The 19,807-nt window shown below is 53.2% G+C and overlaps 1 protein-coding gene across 3 annotated transcripts in view; it reads left to right on the top strand.

Moving 5' to 3' along the window:
• The window catches only part of GRIK5 (glutamate ionotropic receptor kainate type subunit 5), a 56,849-nt gene extending 37,513 nt beyond the window's left edge, over window positions 1–19,336 (top strand). For all 3 annotated transcript variants that reach the window (XM_034986607.1, XM_034986606.1, XM_034986608.1), the window contains exons 15-20: window positions 77–250; window positions 11,187–11,352; window positions 12,631–12,856; window positions 14,701–14,829; window positions 14,925–15,046; window positions 18,340–19,336. In XM_034986607.1, coding sequence (XP_034842498.1) covers window positions 77–250; window positions 11,187–11,352; window positions 12,631–12,856; window positions 14,701–14,829; window positions 14,925–15,046; window positions 18,340–18,768 — 1,246 coding nt within the window. In that variant the 3' untranslated portion in view covers window positions 18,769–19,336. The remainder of the gene's footprint in view (window positions 1–76; window positions 251–11,186; window positions 11,353–12,630; window positions 12,857–14,700; window positions 14,830–14,924; window positions 15,047–18,339) is intronic.
• The last annotated feature ends 471 nt before the right edge of the window (window positions 19,337–19,807 follow it).

Here is a 19,807-nt window from a genome sequence, read left to right on the forward strand (position 1 = left end):
GTCTCTTTCCCCCGTGTCTGCCCTTTTTCTCTCTACCTCGGCTCTATCCTCCCCTCACTCCCATGTCTCTCCACAGGCTGAGCCCCTATGAGTGGTATAACCCCCACCCGTGTCTGAGGGCACGCCCCCACATCCTGGAGAACCAGTACACGCTGGGCAACAGCCTCTGGTTCCCCGTGGGGGGCTTCATGCAGCAGGGCTCGGAGATCATGCCCCGGGCGCTGTCCACGCGCTGCGTCAGTGGAGTCTGGTGAGCGGCCTTCTGTCTGTCCCACCGTGGGTGGGGAGGGCCCCTTCTGAGGCCTGGGTGGATTCTGGTCCCCCTCCATCAGATGTGTGACAGGGAATGGGGTGGGGAGAGCTGAGGCCCAGCTCTGCCCCCTGCTAGCTGTGTGACCTTGGCTAGGCCACATCCCCTCTCCATGCCTCAGTCTCCTCACCTGAAAAATGGGGATAAAAATGCCCATGTCTCAGGTTGTAAGGATTCGGCTGGGAATACAGCAAAAGTGCTTCTGCTGACATGAGAATTGTAACTGGAACGGCATAAGCACGGCTGTTCCTGGCTTGCATGCACCCTGGCGGTCACGGAGACCTGGGGCAGCCTTCACTGTCCAGGGACACCTGCTCCCTCAAGTCCCCTGGTGACCCCAGTAACTCGGACAGAGCTTACTTTATCCCTGGAACGAGCTCCAAGAAGCCACATGTTGGAGAGCAGACACCATCAACTCATGTCTGTTTGGCCCACCACTTTTTTAGAATTTTGAATTAGCAGCATTTAAAAATTGGGCAAATTCACTCACATATCCAGATTTCTCACCCTTCTTGAAAATTCGGGGGCTCCAGTAGCACCAGATGAGCCGGCATTCTCCGGGTTCATGCATTAGAGCACTGAGACCAGGGACCCCCCAGGCCACTCGCTCTAGCACTGCCCGATCCCTGCCCTGCTCCCTGGGCCCTTCCTGAAGAGCATTTCTTCCTCACCTTGTCCCTGTCCCTGAGAATTCATGCCTCAATAGCCAGGCAGCAGAAGCTTCTCGAGCCCCTCCTGGTGCCAGGCACTCAGGTGAAGAATCCGGCCTCAAAAGGCAGACAAGCCGAGCAGAAACAGCTAAACAGATAAATACAGGAACATCCTATTTGATCCCAAGAATAGATAAAGCCCAAAGACAGTGTCTAATTCAAAACTCATTCAAGACTAACGTTGAGTGGGTGGCAGGTTTTGCTCTGCCCACTAAGTGGGATTGACTGCCATAGAGCAAGTTGTTGGCAATTTGCTTGGTCCACTGGCTTTGCACCTTTTGAGTCTAGATGACATTTTTTTTTTTTTTAAGATTTTATTTATTTGACAGAGAGAGAAACAGTGAGAGAGGGAACACAAGCAGGGGGAGTGGGAGAGGGAGAAGCAGTCTCCTGGCCGAGCAGGGAGCCCGATGCGGGGCTCGATCCCAGGACCCTGGGATCATGTGACCTGAGCCGAAGGCAGACGCTTAACGACTGAGCCACCCAGGTGCCCCTTGATGACATTTTTTTTAAACATCTCGGGACTGGCATCATTCCAAGTGTCACGTACTTTGTATTAGTCTCCTATTGCTGCTGCAACAACTAAGACAGGTTTAGTGGCTTAAAGCAACATAAATGTATTCTCTTACAGGTCTGGAAGTCAGAAAGCCGAAATCTCACTGGGCTCAAGTCCAGGTGGGGGCAGGGCTGGCTCCTTCTGGAGGCTCTAGGGGAGGATCTGTTTGCCTGACTTTTCTAGCATCTAGAAGCCACCTGCATTCCTCGGCTAATGGCTGCTTTCTCTGGCTCTGACCTCCTCCTTCCACTTATAAGGACCCTTGTGATACCACTGGGCCCACCCAGATAATCAGGGATAATCTCCCCATCTCAAATTCCTTAACTTCATCATAGCTGCAAAGGCCCCTTTACCCCGTAAGGGGACATACTCATGAGTTGCAGGGCTTCGGGTGGAGACATCTCTGGGGGCAGGGGTCCTTCTTCTGCCTACCACATACCCCAGTTGCAATTAAAGCAAACAGGGCACGTGGGAGAGAACAGTAGGGAATGTGGGTGCTCAGGGAAGCCTCCTTGAGGAGGTGACATCTAGGCTGAGCCCTACAGGCTAAAACAGAGGCGTCCAGGCCCAGGAGATGGAGGAGCATTCCAGACAGTCTATGGAGGCACGTGGCCCCACTGTGACAAATCTGGCCGTGTCCTCAGGTCAGGTGGTGGACGGGTGACCTCCTCTCTGCAGACCGTCCCTTCTGCTCCTCCGTCAGGGACCCCTTCCCCTGCTAGGTATTCTCTGCCTGTACTCATCACCATCACCCCGGCAGCCTCCAGTCACACCCACCCCTGCCCCACTGGAGACTTTGACCCCAAGCTCACTCTCTTCTCCACCCTAAGTCCTTCCACACGTTCGCTTGGTCACTTGGTCAGTGGAGGTCTCAACAGATGTTTCCTAGTCTCTAACTGGGTCCCCAGCATGATGACACGGCAGTCCAATGCCACTAGCCTAGGGGACTTGGCTGCCAGTGGGGCCCGAACCCGCCTCCTGGACCCTTCGTCTTCAGGGTCCATTGGGGCCACAGCCTCCTATAGCTGCACCCAAGGGCTCCGCAGCATTTAGGACAGCCCCGCCTCCAAGTCAATGCTTTTGAGGTTCTGCCTGACCGCAGCCCCGCCCTCCCCCCCCCCCCCCCCCCCCCCCCCCCACCGCCAGGCCACTCTCATACTCCTAGCACCTCCCTTTTTCCTGCTCTCTGAAACCTGCCTGCTTTCTGGTCCGTCCACCTCAGGTAGGCTCCTAGGCCATGCCTTCAGCCACTCTTTTGCCATCGTCCTCAACTCCTCCTCAGGTCGTCCTGTCCTCCGAGTCCTCCCGGCAACCTCAGATCTAGTCCTTAGCCTGGCTCCTCCTCCCCCTCCCTGGCTCCACCCGGGTCACTGGGGACCCCTTTACTGATGCGTCCAATACATGGACTTAGCTACCCTCCTTCTAGAAACTCCTCGCTTCCAGGCTCTTGTGGCCTTCTGATTCCCTCCTTCCTCTTTGGACCCTGTTTCCTTGCACCAGGGGGTGACTGCCCTTTGCCATCTCTCACCTGAGCTCCTCCCTCCACACGGGTGATGTGTCAGTGCCTGCAGACCCAGCGCCTTTGTTTTACGACAAATGTTTTGCCACAAATATTATCTAACATCTGCTTTCCCACCCTGATGAAATTCAAGGGTAATATATCTACTTACACACCTGCCTACACATGATTTAAAACAAATCGGTAACATGCCCTGATTGCGATACAAGGGAGAGAAAGGGAAGTGATCTATGGTAGAATAATAGGATAGCAATGCATCAACACTTGGGAGGGGCTATCTCGAACGACAGAAAGCAGGAGTCAGAGAGCTGCACTGACTTATAACAGGTACATCGGGAATGGGGAGAAGTGAAACCATTTAAAAGAATTGTGTCTACACCTGAGACTTGACACTTTAAAATGGTTGGTAAATGAGCGTGTTGGTACAAATACAAATCACCATGAGCGTGGCGATTTCCTAATACAACTTTTCCAAGAGTCTTGGTCTGGTGATTTAGAAACCGTGAGCACAGCTGCCATTGGAGACCTGAGTTCCAAACGGTGAAGGGTTCTTGGCAAAGTTTCCAACACAACATCCAGTCGTTCCTCAGTCTGAACAACAGATGCGTTTCTAGAAACTTCAGTTTCTGTTATAACCATGCAAAAACATTGTTAGTTTTTATGTACCAAGGAGTTAGGCTCAGAGAGTCATGCACCAGATTTTCCCTGTTGTTTAGACTGGGCTGCACTGCTGGACCCTGCTCCCATCCACTGACACCAGGAGCCAGCAGGATGCCCCATGCCTAACCAAGGGTCTTCTTCAAACACCTCCCAGGGGGCTCCCCTTGTGCTTCGAGACTGACACTGACCGAGTCCTCACCTCCAGACCCTCCCCATGCGTGTCCAACAGACATCCCCAAAACAACTTGTCCAAAACAGAGTATACATCGTTACTTCCAAGACAGACCCCCCCCTTCTGTGTCCCCCCGCTCTGTCCCCGTGAGTGGCCTCACCCGCCCCCCTCCCCCGCAGTCACCACCACCGGTCAGCCACGCTGTACCCTTTGGGTCGAGGTGGCGCCTGCCTGTGTACCAGGCACTGAATAGTTTTGTCTGTTCATCCCTCTGCCCTCCACTCCATCCCCACCCCAGGGCCTAACTCAGCGCTGTGCATGTGCACTCAGCGAAGGTTAGCTGCTTGCTGTCTTCATGATGATCCACCCGGGGAGGGGGTGGTCTGGGAGGCCCTCCCAGCTTCCCCCCGCCTTCAGGCCCCACAGATCTGTATTGTCTGCAGGGAGCCTGGCCACTCTCACCTGCCAGGTAGGAGGACAGAGAGGGTCAGGGTAAGACAAGCGGCTGCTCTTGGGCTCCGTGGTGCTGTCAGCAGGTGCCTCTTCTCCGAAGTCCCCAAGACAGTGAGCACATCCACTCGTACGGCTCTTATTCCGGGCCGGCTGTGGCTCACACTCTTACAAGCGCCCTGCGAGGGGCAGCCCGCCGTTGTACTTGCGCCGCAGATGAGTCCAAGGTCACACAGCAAGGCAGTGAGAGAGCCGGGATTTGGGGATTTTCCAGAGATCTTTCTATTATTGATTTCTTGTTTAGTTCCACTGTGGTCGGAACATTCTCCGTAGGATTTTCATCCTTCGAAATTTATGGAGACTTGTTTTATGGCTCTGCGTATGGTTTGTCCTGGTAAATGCTCACTGTGCTGTTGGTGGGTGCAGTGTGTTATAAATGGCAATTAGGGCCAGGAGGTTGATGGTGTTATTCCAGGCTTCTCTGTCCATACTGATTTTCTGTCTGCTTGTTCTGTCAATTATTGGGAGAGGGGTGTTGAAATCTCTACCCGTAATTGTGGAGAAATCTTTTCAGTTCTAACAGTTTTTGCTTCATGAATTTTGAAGCTCTGTAATTAGGGCCGTAAATGTTTAGGATTGTTATGTTGTCTTAATGAATTGATCCCTTTGTCATTATATAATGCCTCTCTTTATTCCTGGTAACATGCCTGCTCTGAAGTTACCTTTATTTGATATTAATATAGCCACTGCAGCTTGCTTGCTTTCAGATTTATTTATTTTAGAGAGAGAGCGAGAGTGTGTGTGTGTGTGTGTGAGTCAAGGGAGGGGCAGAGAGAGAATCTCAAGCAGGCTCCCCGCTGAGCAGGGAGCCCAACTCAGGGCTCGATCCCAGGACCCCAGGATCATGACCTGAGCTGAAGGCAGATGCTTAACTGACGGAGCCACCCAGGCGCCCCAAGCCACCCCAGCTTTCTTATGCTTAGTGTTGGTATAGCATATCTTTTCCTGACCCTTTGCTTCTGACCTACCTGGATCATTATATTTAAAGTGGGTTTCTTCTTTTTTTTTTTAATTTTATTTATTTGAGAGAGAGAGGGAACAAGAGAGAGTAGGGTCAGAGGAAGAAGCAGACTCCCTGCCGAGCAGGGAGCCCGATGCAGGACTCGATCCAGGGACTCCAGGATCATGACCTGAGCCGAAGGCAGTTGCTTAACCAACTGAGCCACCCAGGGGCCCTTAAAGTGGGTTTCTTATAGACAGCATAGACTTAGGCCTTGGAGCAGGGGTTAGCAAACTTTTTCGATATTGGGCCGGATAGTAAATATTTTAGGCTCTGCTGGCCACCCAGTCTCTGTCACAACTACTCAACTCTGCCCATACTCAGCAGCCAGAGATGATACATACGTGAATGAGTGTGGCTGTGTTCCAATAAAACTTTATTTACGGACACTGACCCCAAAATTTGAATTTTATATGTCATATGTCATGAAGTATTGTTCTTCTTTCAATTTCTTTTTGAACGTTTAAAAATGTGAAAACCATCGTTAGCCTGTGGGCTGTGCAAAAAGAGACAGCAAGACAGATTTGGCCCGTGGGCCATCGTTTGCCAACCCCTGGTTGAGATCATTTACATTTAATGCAGTTACTGTTATGATTGGGTTTAAATGTGTCAACTTGTTACTTGTTTTTAATTTGTCCCATCTCTTTTGGCTCCCTTTTCCCTCTTTTCCTCCTTTCTTTTGGACTTATTGAGATTTTTAGGATTCTGTTTCATGTCCACTATTGACTTATTAAGCATACTTTAAAATTTTTTTTCTCAGTAGTTGCTTTCTCTGGGTTTACAATATGCATCTTTAATTGTTACAAAATACTTTCAAGTAACATTCTACCACTTCACATAAGATGAAGATCCTTGGGGCGCCTGGGTGGCTCAGTCATTAAGTGTCTGCCTTCAGCTCAGGTGATGATCCCAGCATCCTGGGATCGAGCCCTGCATCAGGCTCCCTGCTCAGCGGGAAGCCTGCTTCTCCCTCTCCCACTCCCTCTACTTGTGTTCCCTCTCTTGCTATCTCTCTCTCTGTCAAATAAATAAAATCTTTAAAAAAAAAAGGATGACGATCCTTACAGCAGTATTCCACCTCTCCCATCCTTTGAGCTACTCTTATCATATGTATTACTTCTATTTATCTTTCAAACTCCACGACATATGAGGTTTATATGTGTGTGTGTGTTTGCTTAAACAGTAAATGTCTTTAATTTTTATTTTTTTAAAGATTTTATTTATTTATTTGAGAGAGAGAGACAGAGCACGAGTGGAGGGGTAGAAGGAGAGGGAGAAGCAAAATCCCCACTGAGCAGGGAGACCAATGTGGGACTTGATCCCAGGACCCTGAGATCATGACCTGAGCCGAAGGCAGATGCTTAACCGACGGAGCCACCCAGGTGCCCCATCACAATAAACGTCTTTTAAAAGAGATTTTTTAGGGGTGCCTGACTGGCTCAGTCAGTGAAGCATGCAACTCTTGATCTCAGGGTTGTGAGTTTGAGCCCCACATTGGGCTCAAAATGTAAAGAGCCCAATGTGGGCTTTTTTCAAAATGTAAAGAGATTTTTTAAATGAGGAATATATCTTTTATATTTACCCACACTTCTGCTATTTCTGGTCTTCATGGCTTTGTGTGCATCCAAATTTCCATTTAGTATTATTTGCCTTTTGCCTGAAGAACTTCCCATAACATTTCTTTCATTTTTTAAAAGAGATTTTATTTTTAAGTAATCTCCACACACAATGTGAGGCTAGAACCCACAATCCAAGATTGAGAGTCACACGCTCCTCCAACTGAGCAAGCCAGGCACTGCCCACCCCCCATAATATTTCTTGAAGTGCAGATCTGTTGGCAATTAATTCTCCCAGCTTTTGTTTGTACGAAAAATTTGTTAGTGTGTTTTCTTTTTTGGAGGATCTTTTTGATGGATATTTAATACAAGATTGACAGGTTGTTTTTCCCTTTCAGCACATTGTTGCGTGGTCTCCTGACTCTCTGACAAGAAGTCTGTTGTCACTCTTATTTTGATCCTTCATGTATGTTCCCTGCCCTTTGGCTGCTACTTTACTTTCTTTTTTTTTTTTTTTAAGATTTTATTTATTTATTTGAGAGAGAGAGACACAGCGAGAGAGGGAACACAAGCAGGGGGAGTGGCAGAGGGAGAAGCAGGCTTCCCGCCGAGCGGGGAGCCTGATGCGGGGCTCGATCCCAGGACTCTGGGATCATGACCTGAGCCGAAGGCAGACGCTTAACGACTGAGCCACCCAGGCGCTTCTGGCTGCTATTTTAAATATTTTATTTTATTTTATTTTATTTTTTTAAGATTTTATTTATTTTTTGACAGAGAGCGAGAGTACACACAAGCAGGGGGAGTGGCAGGCAGAGGGAGAGGGAGAAGCGGGGAGCCCAATGCGGGGTTCGATCCCAGGACCCTGGGGTTATGACCTGAGCTGAAGACAGATGCTTAACTGACTGAGCCACTCAGGTGCCCCACTTTTTTTTCTTCAAGATTTATTTGAGAGAGAGAGCAAGAGAGCACAGGAGGGAGGGGCAGAAGAAGAGAATCTTAAGCAGACTTGAGGAGCCTGATGTGGGGCTCAATCTCTCATGACCCTGAGATCATGACTTGAGCCAAAACCAAGTCAGATGCTTACCAGATGGTGCCACCCAGGCACCCATTGTATACTTTTTTTAAAGATTTATGTATTTATTTGAGAGAGAAAGAGAGAGTTCTGGCTGCTTTTAAGATATTCTTTAGGGGCCCCTGGGTGGCTCAGTCGGTTAAGCATCTAACTCTTGATTTTGGCTCAGGTCATGATCTCAGAGTTGTGGGATTGCCCTGCATCAGGTTCCACACTGAGCACAGAGCCTGCTTAATATTCTTTCTCTCCCTCTGCCCACCCCCCCAGCTCATGTACTCTCTCTCTAAAAAAGAAAAAAAAAAGATACTCTTTATCACTGGTTTTCAGTAATTTTTTTTTAAAGATTTTATTTATTTATTCATGAGAGACAGAGAGAGAGACAGAGGCAGAGGGAGAAGCAGGCTCCCCGCGGAGCAGGGAGCCCGATGCGGGACTCGATCCCAGGACCCTGGGATCATGACCTGAGCCGAAGGCAGACGCTTAACTGACTGAGCCACTCAGGCGTCCCTGGTTTTCAGTAATTGATTATAATGTGACTTGGTGTGTTTTGTGTGTATGTGTGTTTATCCTACTTTGGTTTTATTGAGCTTCTTAGATCAGCCAGTTTATAATTTTTATCAGATTTGAGAAAGTTTTGACCGTTACTTCTTCAAGTAAAATACTTTTTTCTGTTATCCCCTTCCTTTTCTCTCCTTACGGGACTCCAATCACATAGGTAAAGGACACTTGATATTATTCCTCAGGCCACTCAGGCTTTGTGCTCATTTTCAGTCACTTTTTCCCTTCTCTGGCTTCAATTTGGATAGATTCTATTGCTGTCTTCCAATTCTCTGTTCTTTTCTGCTGCAGTTTCTGATCTATGTAATCCCTTCCAGTGAAATTCCCCACTCAGATGTCGTATATTTAATCTCTAGATGTTCTATTTGCTCCTTTTTTATATTTCTCTCTAATTGCATTCCAGGTTTTCTTTATATCCTTGAGAATTCTGAATATATCTATAATAGCTATTTAATACCCTCATCTGCTAATTCCATCATTCTGCCAATTCTGGGTCTGTTTCAATTGAGTGATTTTTCTCTCACAGTTTCCTGCACCCTTTTTTTTTTTTTTAAGATTTATTTATTTGAGAGAGTGCACAAGGAGGGAGGAGGGGCAGAGGGAGAGGGAGAGGAAACTTTAGCAGACTCTGAGGTGAGCGCAGAGCCTGATGTGAGGCATGATCTCACAACCCTGAGATCAGACCTGAGCTGAAACCAAGAGTCAGACGCTTAACCAACTGCGCCACCCAGGCGCCCAATATCTGGTAATTTTTTATTGGATGACAGACGTTGTGAAGTTTACATTGTTTACATTGTTGAATGTATTATTTTATTTTTTTTAAATTTTATTATGTTATGTTAGTCACCATACAATACATCATTAGTTTTTGATGTAGTGTTCCATGATTGATTGTTTGCGTATAACACCCAGTGCTCCATGCAGTACGTGCCCTCTTTAATACCCATCACCAGGCTAACCCATCCCCCACCCCCCTCCCCTCTAGAGCCCTCCGTTTGTTTCTCAGGTCCATAGTCTCTCATGGTTCATCTCTCCCTCCAATCCCCCCCCCATTTTTCCCTTCCTTCTCCTAATGTCCTCCATGTTATTCCTTATGTTCCACATATAAGTGAAACCATATGATAATTGACTTTCTCTGCTTGACTTATTTCACTTAGCATAATCTCCTCCAGTCCCATCCATGTTGATGTAAAAGTTGGGTATTCATCTTTTCTGATGGCTGAGTAATATTCCATTGTATATATGGACCACATCTTCTTTATCCATTCATCTGTTGAAGGGCATCCCGGCTCTTTCCACAGTTTGGCTATTGTGGACATTGCTGCTATGAACATTGGGGTGCATATGGCCCTTCTTTTCACTACATCTGTGTCTTTGGGGTAAATACCCAGCAGTGCAATTGCTGGGTCATGGGGTAGCTCTATTTTTAAATTTTTGAGGAACCTCCACACTGTTTTCCAAAGTGGCTGTACCAACTTGCTGAATGTATTATTTTAAAGAGTCTCGGACTTTCTCTGGCAGGCAGTTAAGTTTCTTGTGGATAATTTTGATCCTTTCCAGGACAGTTTTCCAGCTCTTTGAGGGCAGGTCTGGAGTGGCCTTTATTCTAGGGCTGACTTAACTCTAATGTGTTGTCCTTTGGGGTCTTTGCTGAATGTCTCATATATTCAGTGAGATCTCACTACTCTGGCTGGAGAGAGCTCAGAAGATTCCCGGCCCTATGTGAACCCTGGGAATTTTTGTCTTTGTTTTTTTTTTTAAGATTTTATTTATTTATTTGACAGAGAGAGAGAGAGAACACAAGCAGGCTCCCCACTAAGCAGGGAGCCCGATGTGGGACTTGATCCCAGGACCCTGGTATCATGACCTGAACTGAAGATAGATGCTTAGCTGACTAAGCCACCCAGGTGCCCCAAGTTGTTGTCTTTGAAAGCAGTTCTTCTCTGGTCTCTTGGAGTTTCACCCTGTGCATACCCAGATCTATATTCAGCCAAAGATTCAAGGGGACTCTGTGCAGATTTCTGGAACCCTCTCTCTCTGTGCAGCTCCCTCTTCTTGGATTCTCTGTTCCACAGATTCTAGCCATGTGGGCCTCTCTGATCTCCACCTCTGCAACTCAGTGAGATGGCCAGACTGGGTTTCCCTTCCTTGGCACCGCAGTCTATAAATTACATTCAGCCAGACAGCCTGGGCAATGATATGTCTCACTTCATTGCTTTTTTTTTTTTTTCCCCCTCAGGGATTACAGCCCTGTGATGCCTATTGTCCTGTGTCTTTAAATAGTTTTCTATATTATGTCCAGTTTTCTAGTTGTTCACGGTGGGAGGGTATTTTCAGGATACCTTATTCTCTGATTTCTGGAAGTGGAAGTCTCTGGAAGCAATATTAAACCCAGAGAGTCTGGCCCCAGCATCTGTGCTTCCAGCCTTCTCACAAGTCAGCAGTCGCTGAGCCTCCTAGATGCCAAGGTCATTGAGAAGGGCACCACCAACAGGGTGCACGGCCACAGTGGGAGGGTGGCAGGCGTGGCTCCCAACCGTGGCTCACTCTTTCTACCCATCAGGTGGGCCTTCACCTTGATCATCATCTCCTCCTACACGGCCAACCTGGCTGCCTTCCTCACTGTACAGCGCATGGAGGTGCCCGTGGAGTCAGCCGACGACCTGGCCGACCAGACCAACATTGAGTACGGGACCATCCATGCTGGCTCCACCATGACCTTCTTTCAGGTGGGGCCTTTGACCTTGCCTGGGCTTGGTACCCCCACCACGTGTAGCCGCCCAGGGTGGGGCTGGGCAGGGCCTCCTGGCTAAGAGGGATTGATGGTGGCAACAGGGAGGCTGGGGAGCAGAAGACACTCACCGGGAGTGTTGCTGTCTGGCTGGGGAAAGTGGACTCTCACCCAGGGAATAGAAGGGAACAGATGTAGGATCGGGTGTCGTATCAGTGCTAGACAGGCCAAATAGGAGTCATGGAAGCTGCTGGAAGTGTCAGTCAGACCTGGGAGAATGGGCCAGCAGAGAGGAGGGCAAGGCCCTTCAAGGTGAAAGGAGCCTGTCCCTGTGTATTAGGGGGCAGTGGGAAGGAATCAAAAGGAAAACAAGCCTGGCAAGGAGGTTTGGATGACTGCATGACAGCAGAGGTCCCGAATGCCAGGATAGGGCTGAGACTAGAACCTGTAAGTGGGGAGGTGGAAATGGTCACTGAGCTGGGGTGACCCATTTAGAGCTGGAAGTTCCGTCTGGGGCAGGTGGGGGTAGACTAATGGTCTGAGGGAGGCTGGGGCTGGGAGGGGGCCACTGGCTGAAGCACAAAGGAGAGGAGGGGTGAATTCCCAGGCCTCCCAGGTGGGTCACGGGGCTCATTCGCAGCTGGGAGACCAGAGAAGTAGGTTTGGGAGATTGCTGAGCCCTGGGGAGGGGCCTATGGGGCACGTAGGGAGAGCAGTGTCTGGACCTCAGATCAAAGAAGGAGGGTAGGGGATGTCAGGAGCAGTGGCAGGGGGTGGTCATCCCGAGCCTGGCCTCCACATGCCTCCCCCTAAAGGCTTGTAGAGGCATTCCCCAGAAGGTTCCTGCAGGGCTTGAAGGAAGTAAACTGTCCTATTTGACATGGACGCAGGTCTCCCTGACTCAGACTGGGCCCTGGGTAAATTTGGGGTTGGGCTTCTGCGTATAAGGCCTGGGAATGCTGGGAAGACAGGGCTGGGTGTCAGGCCAAGCCAGGCCCACGGGTGGAAGAGAGGACAGGCTGGAGAATAGATCGCCGTGGCCCCTTCTTCCCAAGCCTTTGGTCCTCAGGGTCCTCGCTGGGCTGGTGGGCATGTGGATGCCTTGGACCTGGCCTTGAGCAGTCTGTCTGTCTCGTCCCTCTCTGCGTTTGGCTCTTTCTGTCTCCCTCTGGTCTCCTCACTCGTTCTCCGGTTGAGAGAAACTTCCTGGAGGGCAGGGGATAGGGCTGAGGAGAAAGACCCTCACCTGACTTCCCCTTGTGCCCCCTCTGGCCAGAATTCGCGGTACCAGACATACCAGCGTATGTGGAACTACATGCAGTCAAAGCAACCCAGTGTGTTTGTCAAGAGCACGGAAGAAGGCATAGCCCGTGTTCTCAACTCGCGCTACGCCTTCCTGCTCGAGTCCACTATGAACGAGTACCACCGGCGGCTCAACTGCAACCTCACCCAGATCGGGGGCCTCCTCGACACCAAGGGCTACGGCATTGGCATGCCACTGGGTATGGAGCGGTGGGGCCGGGGGGTGCGGAGGGGGCAGCCAGAACCAGGCCACATGGGCCGGCCAGGGACCGGGCCAGGTCCTGCCTGTGGCAGGCTGGGTATGTCTTGCGTGTCATGCGCGGCCTCCTGGCTGCATGACCCCATCCTGAACCTCCACACTCGACCTGCAAACAAGGGTCTAGCAGCAGTCAGTTCCGGCCCTGCGTGGCCGCTGGAAGAACCCAGGGAGACTGGGTACAACCCAGTACTTATGGGCCGTGACACTTGCCACCTTCCCCTTTGGCCTGAGGACTCCTTGAGGGTGAAGACCTGGTTTGATGTGCCTCATGTTCTCTGCATGGCACCCACAGCCTGGCTCAGCGCAGTGCTGAGAATATGGATGATGGACGGAGGCAGGGAGGTCTGAGGGAGGAATGGATGGATCTGCCAGGGAGACTTGGACATGCTTTTCCGGGCCCAGTGCTGGAAACCCACCAATTTTATCACCAAATCTTGACATCGTGGCTTATAAATCCATCTCTCTGCTGCTGACTGCTGTGTTAGTTATCTGTTACTGTGTAACAAATTACCTCAAATCTTAGCAGTTTTGCGCTTATCTCAGTGCTGGGCCAGGGAAGTAGTGTAACCCCTTTGGGGGGCAGGCTCTGGAGTCACACTGACCTGGATTCACATCCCAGTTCCCTCCCTGACTCTGTGCATGACCTTAGGCAAGAATGCCACCTGCCTCATCCAGAGGATGGGGGTGGTAACACCTGGTAATAGCCAGGATCAGGAGGGACTTGAATTAATGTCTGTAAACCAAGGATCTGGCACATAGTGGGTGCCTGATAAATACTAATGCCTCCACTCGCCCATGTCCCTGGTTCCTGGCCCCTGGCAGGTGCTTAAGAAGTGTCATAGCAAATGAAGAAATGAGGCTGGGATAGGACATGTGTGGGGTGTTTGGGACCTAAGGGTGGTTTAAGGCGAGGATCTGAGGGTAGGGAGGAGAGAGGGGTCTGGGGTTGAGGCCATGCAGAGGAGATTCATTCACTGAGCAGACTGTCGGATGCCCCGCTGCGTGCCAGGCACAGTGCTGCATGCTGGGATCCCACAGCAGGGAGCCGCCGAGCCCCCAGCCTGCTGCCTTCCACAAGGGGCACAGACAGTAGGTAGACAATAAACACGCGGGGCTTTATAAAGTGATACCAGGTGGTCACAACTGCTCCAAAGTAAATTCAGGGGACGAGACTGATGGGGGGGTGCTTGGTGCCACTTTAAGGGAACTTGATCAGAGGAGACCCCTTGAGGTACCATGTGAGTAGAGCCCTGAGTGACATGAGGGAAGGAACATTCCAGGCAGAAGTTCTAAGGTGGGATTGTGTCTGGAGGACTCGAGGAACAGCCCGGAGGCTGGTGTGGTCAGAGCTGCGAGCAGCTGGGGCAGCAGGAGCCCCAGGTGGTGGGGCGAGTGAACACAGGATCTCTAGGTTGAGGGAAGGACCGGGTTCTCTCTGCATCGGGAAGCCACTGGAGAATTTTGAGCACGAGAGAGACAAGATCTAGAACTCTGTTTCTGAAGTTGTTCCTCTGGCTGCTGTGTTAAGAAGAGCCTGGGTGGGGGGTGAGGAGAGCTGCAGGGAGGGGACTGTGACAAATGTGACATGCGGTGTAGTGGGGGCTTGGCCCAGGGCGGTCACAGGGGAGGTCAAGGCAAGCAGTGGTCAGACTCGAAGGTGGACAGAGGACCTGGGGGTGTGGTGGAGGCAGGAGGAAGCGCCGTGCTGAGGGCACGGTGGGAGTTTGGGTGGGCAGCGCTCCAGGTCCCCAATGGCCAGTCCACCCCCTTGTGTGTCTGGTCCAGGCTCCCCATTCCGGGATGAGATCACCTTGGCCATCCTGCAGCTTCAGGAGAACAACCGGCTGGAGATCCTGAAGCGCAAGTGGTGGGAGGGGGGCCGGTGCCCCAAGGAAGAGGATCATCGCGCTAAAGGTCAGCTGCCCTGCACACCGCACCATTCCCGAAGCCCCCTGCAGCCCCCGTGTCCACACAGCCCCGAACCCGTGGCTTTCCCCCTGCACCCCCAGGTTTGGGCATGGAGAACATTGGTGGCATTTTTGTCGTGCTCATCTGTGGCCTCATCATTGCTGTCTTCGTGGCGGTCATGGAATTCATATGGTCCACGCGGAGGTCGGCAGAGTCTGAAGAGGTGAGAGGGTTGGCGAAGGGGGTGGGGGAGAAGTGGGGTGCCCGTGGCGGAGGGACATGGAGATTGTGGCCTCGGTAGCCTTCCTGGAGGAATGTCAGAGGCAGCGAGGAGCTGGGAGCGGGGAGGGGACAGGACCTGAGAGACCCCCTGGGGTGGAACCAGAGGGGGTTCAAGAAGAGGTGGGTGCAGACAGAAGGGAGAGGGGAGCCAAGTGTGAGGAAGGCCAGAGGAGGGAAAGCAGCAGGGACAGAGGTGAGGATGAAGGGGAAAGGAGGAGAGAGGATGGGGAGAGGGGCAGGGGGTGAAGCAAGGAGAAATGAGAGGTGGGTCGGGCTGGAAGACGACAGGCTGGTCTCAGCTGCTGCCCAGTGACACTCCTCCATTCCCAGCCCCACTCTGGCCCTGTGTGCTCCACCTCCCCTCCCCCCACGCCCCCCGCCCCTCCCCCTCCTCACCTGGGCTGATAACCTTGCTTCCACCTAGAGGAGTCTGAGGAGAGCATGCAGACCCCTCCACAACCCGGTCAGTTACTCCCAGCTGAGGCGCCCTCCCCTGTGCCTCCATCTCCTCTCCTGCCCTCCCAAGGACATCCCTCCGCGGTTCTCTGCACCCTGCCCCCATCGGCAGTTTCCTCTTCTCTATTGGATCAGGGCTGTCTGCATACAAACGTGCTGTCATCTCCCCCATCTTCCAGAATTTTCTCCTGACCCTGCTTCTCCTCCCAGACACCACCCCACTTCTCCCCTAAACTTACAACCTGGAAAGAGTATGTCTCCCTGCTGCTGCAGTTCCCCCTCTGCATTCACTCTTGAACACACGCCCATCCAGCTGTCGTCCCCACCCCGCACTGAAGCCACTCTTCCCCAGAGACCCACGGCCCAGACTGCCCGGGTTTCAGGCCTCACCATATGTGAGGTGGCAGTAGGCTTCAGCACAGCTGATCACTGTTCTCAAAACCCTCTCTTCAGGGCTCACGCCTCACTTTTCTCCTTCCTCTGCGGCCCGTCCTTTGTCAAGGGGCTCTCGGGCTCCTTCCTGGACTCTTCTCTGGCTTCCTCCAGCCCCTTGGTGATCCCATCCAGCCAAATGGTTTGTGAGGCCGCCGATATGCTGTATATGACCTGTATTATTTATTACATGTAACACCCTAAAATTTTAGCAGCTTCAAGCAGCACACTTACATCAGTTTACAGTTTCTAGGGGTAAGAAATCGGGGAACAGCTTAGCTGGGTGGTTCTGGCTGCCAGGGTCTCTAGGGAGGTCACGGTCATGCCATTGGCCGAAGGCTTGCCTGGGGCCAGAGGGTCTGCTTCCAAGGTGGCGTGCCGCCTCCAGATGCACTTGCAGGATTCTGATTTATGGTGACTACGTGATGACACGGAGAGGCCAGTGCTATTGAAAGGAGATTTGTATCACTTACGCTTCCCAGGAGGGGTCAGGCCACACAGCACCGGGCCGCAGGGGAAGCACCGGAAGCATCGGGAGCTGGAGCTGGGGGAAAGCCTGGGCCTTGGACCTCACTGGGGTTTCTGCATGAAAGGCAGGGCTGGCAGGGAAAGCAGCTCAGAATTGGCCAGTGTGGATAATGTTGATGGGCTCTGGACTAGAGGGGTGGTCTCTAGTGGTGTGGACCTGGTCCTGAGTGATTTAGGGCAGCTGGGTGTGAGAGTTAGGTTAAGTGGGGGGTGGGGGGCAGGTATTGGGATTGGCTGGTTTGCATATGAAAGGTGGGCTCCCAGCCCTTTGCTCTCCCTAAGAATTATCTAGCTCTGGGAGGGCCAGTCTCTCCCTGGCCAGCAAGATTCTTAAGATGTCAGAACATCCTGAGGTAGAGTAAAGAACAGGAGGAACACACACTCCCCTGGCAGTTGACAGGAGGCCTCCGGCTCTCACACGGGGACCTTCTCCATAGGGCTGCTTGGGTGTCCTCACACCGTGGCAGCTGACTTCCCCCAGAGTGAGTGACCCAAGGGCAAACCCAGCAGAGGCCAAAACATCAGCTGACTAGTTAGCTGACTAGCTGTATTCTGAGGGTCACACAGCAGCCCTGATACAAAGGCAGAGGGGACTACAGGGGGGCGGGAACACTGGATGGCAGGACCCTGGAGGCCGCCTGCCTTAACCCCCCCCAGGCGCCGCCCTCACAGGGACCTCCCCCCAGACCCAGGCTTTGTACACTCAGCCCTATACTCCACACCTCCCCGTGGATGTCTGACAGATAACCCACGGAACATCACGTGGCCAATGCAGAACTCCTGCCCATGCACCAGACACCGCCATCATTCCGCTTGCTCAGGCCAAGGTGGGATTACCCTTCGCTCTCCCCTTGCTCTCAGCCAGTCCTGTTGGCTCCACCTTTGACACATACCCAGAATCCAGCCCCTTCTCACCTGCTTGGCCACTGCCACTAGGCTTGCCCTTGGCCTCCCTAGTCTGTTCTCAACACAGTGAAGTACCGCAGTCCTCAAAGCTCCCCAGTGCCCCCCACCTGACTGGGAATAAAAGCCCAAGCCTTACAGCAGTCTTGGGGCCCCATTGCTCCTCTGACCTCCTCTTCTCCCTCTCCCTCTGTCCCCCTGCATCCCCCATTCCAGCCCCCCTGCCCTGCTGGTGGTTCCCCCCACCCCCCAGCACCTCTGTCCGGCTCAGGCATCTGCCTGCTCTCCTCCCAGGCTCCAGGGCTCACCCAGCACTGCCTTTCAGTCTCACTGAAGCTCTTCTTTGCCATGAGTGTTCCCTGACGTCTCTACTCTAGATGCAGCATCACCCCACCTCTCTTCCCGATTTTATTTTTCGCCAAAGCACTCATCACCAGCTAACCTGCTACCTACATTTACAGCTTTGTTATTTATTTATTTTTGTCTCTGCACACTCTGAGGGCAGAGACTTCCGTCTGTTTTGTTCTCTGCATACAGCAGGTGCTCAGTAAATGTCTTGCAATCATGGTAGCATGAACGAGAGGCAGAAGATGGAAGTCAAGCAGGAGGTAGTCAGACTGGGGAGTGACAAGAAAGGGAAAGCGAGGAGCCCAGATAGGTGAGGGCGGACTCGGGGAGAACCCCCGGAGGACGGAAGCGGAGAGACGGAGGAGTGGAGAGGCGAGGCGGAGAGGTGAGACAGGCAGAGCCCGGGAAGAGCAGAGGCTGAGAGAGGAACGGAGAGGAGGAGTGGAGCTGGGGGAGGCCGGGAGGGGAGAGAAGACGCAGAAGCCGGGCGAGGGGGCGGCGGCGAGGAGGCCGTTCTCCTCGCGGGTCGGCTGGTGACCACCGCGCCCCGCCCTGCGCCGCCCACAGGTGTCGGTGTGCCAGGAGATGCTGCAGGAGCTGCGGCACGCGGTGTCTTGTCGCAAGACGTCGCGTTCCCGCCGGCGCCGGCGCCCGGGCGGCCCGAGTCGGGCCCTGCTGTCGCTGCGCGCTGTCCGCGAGATGCGCCTCAGCAACGGCAAGCTCTACTCGGCCGGCGCGGGCGGGGATTCGGGCGGCGCGCACGGGGGCCCCCAGCGCCTCCTGGACGACCCGGGGCCGCCCGGCGGGGCCCGGCCCTCCGTCCCCACGCCCTGCACCCACGTGCGCGTCTGCCAGGAGTGCCGGCGCATCCAGGCGCTGCGGGCGTCCGGGGCCGGCGCGCCCCCGCGTGGCCTGGGCGCCCCCGCCGAAGCCACCAGTCCGCCCCGGCCGCGGCCCGGCCCCGCGGGGCCCCGCGAGCTGGCCGAGCACGAGTGACCACGGGCGGAGCCGGGCTGGCGGCCGGACTGATCGCAGGGACGGGGTCCGCCCCAGGCCCGGGCCGCCCCCGCTTCCCCAGTGGACAAGGGACGGGACTTGTGCCCCTGGTGCGCCGGACGCCACAATTTTGCCTTCGGCTCACGATGAAGTCCGAGGCCCGGCTCCGGAGCCTGCCTGCGCCCCCTAGTGGACTCATCAGAGGGTGCCGCGGACCCTGCACTCCGCCCCCCGACTGCGGACAGGAGCGCAGGAACCGAGGACTTCAGGGGGCCGGGGACTGCGGGTGCCGTTCCAGAAGCGGAAAGCAGTCCGCGAGGAGAGCCCATCCTGGGACTGCTCAGGCTCCCCAAGACTTGACACAGCCCTCCCCACTTCTGGAGGAGGGGAGGGCTTCTGGGCAGATGGGTGTCCCCTGGCGCCCCTCAACTCTTCTCTTTCTCTCTTTTTTTTGGGGAGAAACCTCGGAATTTCTATGAGACCCCCCCCAGGGAGGAGGTCAGTTGGGCCCCCATCCCTCCCCCCTGCCACACCCCAGTCCCTGTTGGAATAAAAAAAAGAACAAAACCCCAAAACTGGGGATAGCTGGGTCTCATTTCCTGGGGGTGTGAGGGCATTAAAGGCTTGGGCTCCCCAGAGAGTCTGCTGAGAACCACACACGGGATGGTCACTCCTGGACTCTCTCCACCCTTGGGCCCTGCCCTCAGGCAGCAGGTCAGCCCAGGCCCTGGCAGCTGGCCCCTCTCACTGACCTTCTCTCAGGACAGAGGGAGGCTGTGACAGAGACCCTGAGACAGATGGAGAAAGATGCAGGGATCTGGAGAGGCGGAGACACCAGGGAACAGAGACACAGAAAGACAGAAACCAGATGGGGTTGGGGGGAAGGGAGGGTAAGTGAACTGCTCAGTGTGGCGGTGCATGGGGTGGCCACATTGTGACAAGTGTGTGCTGGGGCCAGGGTGATTTGGTGACTTTTTAATTGTGGGCATGTGTGTGTATGTGCGCTCGTGAGGCTGTCTTCAACTCTGTGAGTGTGACC

This window comes from Mirounga leonina, unplaced genomic scaffold (assembly GCF_011800145.1).
Source record: "Mirounga leonina isolate KUSES-001 unplaced genomic scaffold, KU_Mleo_1.0 Mir_376, whole genome shotgun sequence".
Taxonomy (NCBI): Eukaryota; Metazoa; Chordata; class Mammalia; order Carnivora; family Phocidae; genus Mirounga; species Mirounga leonina.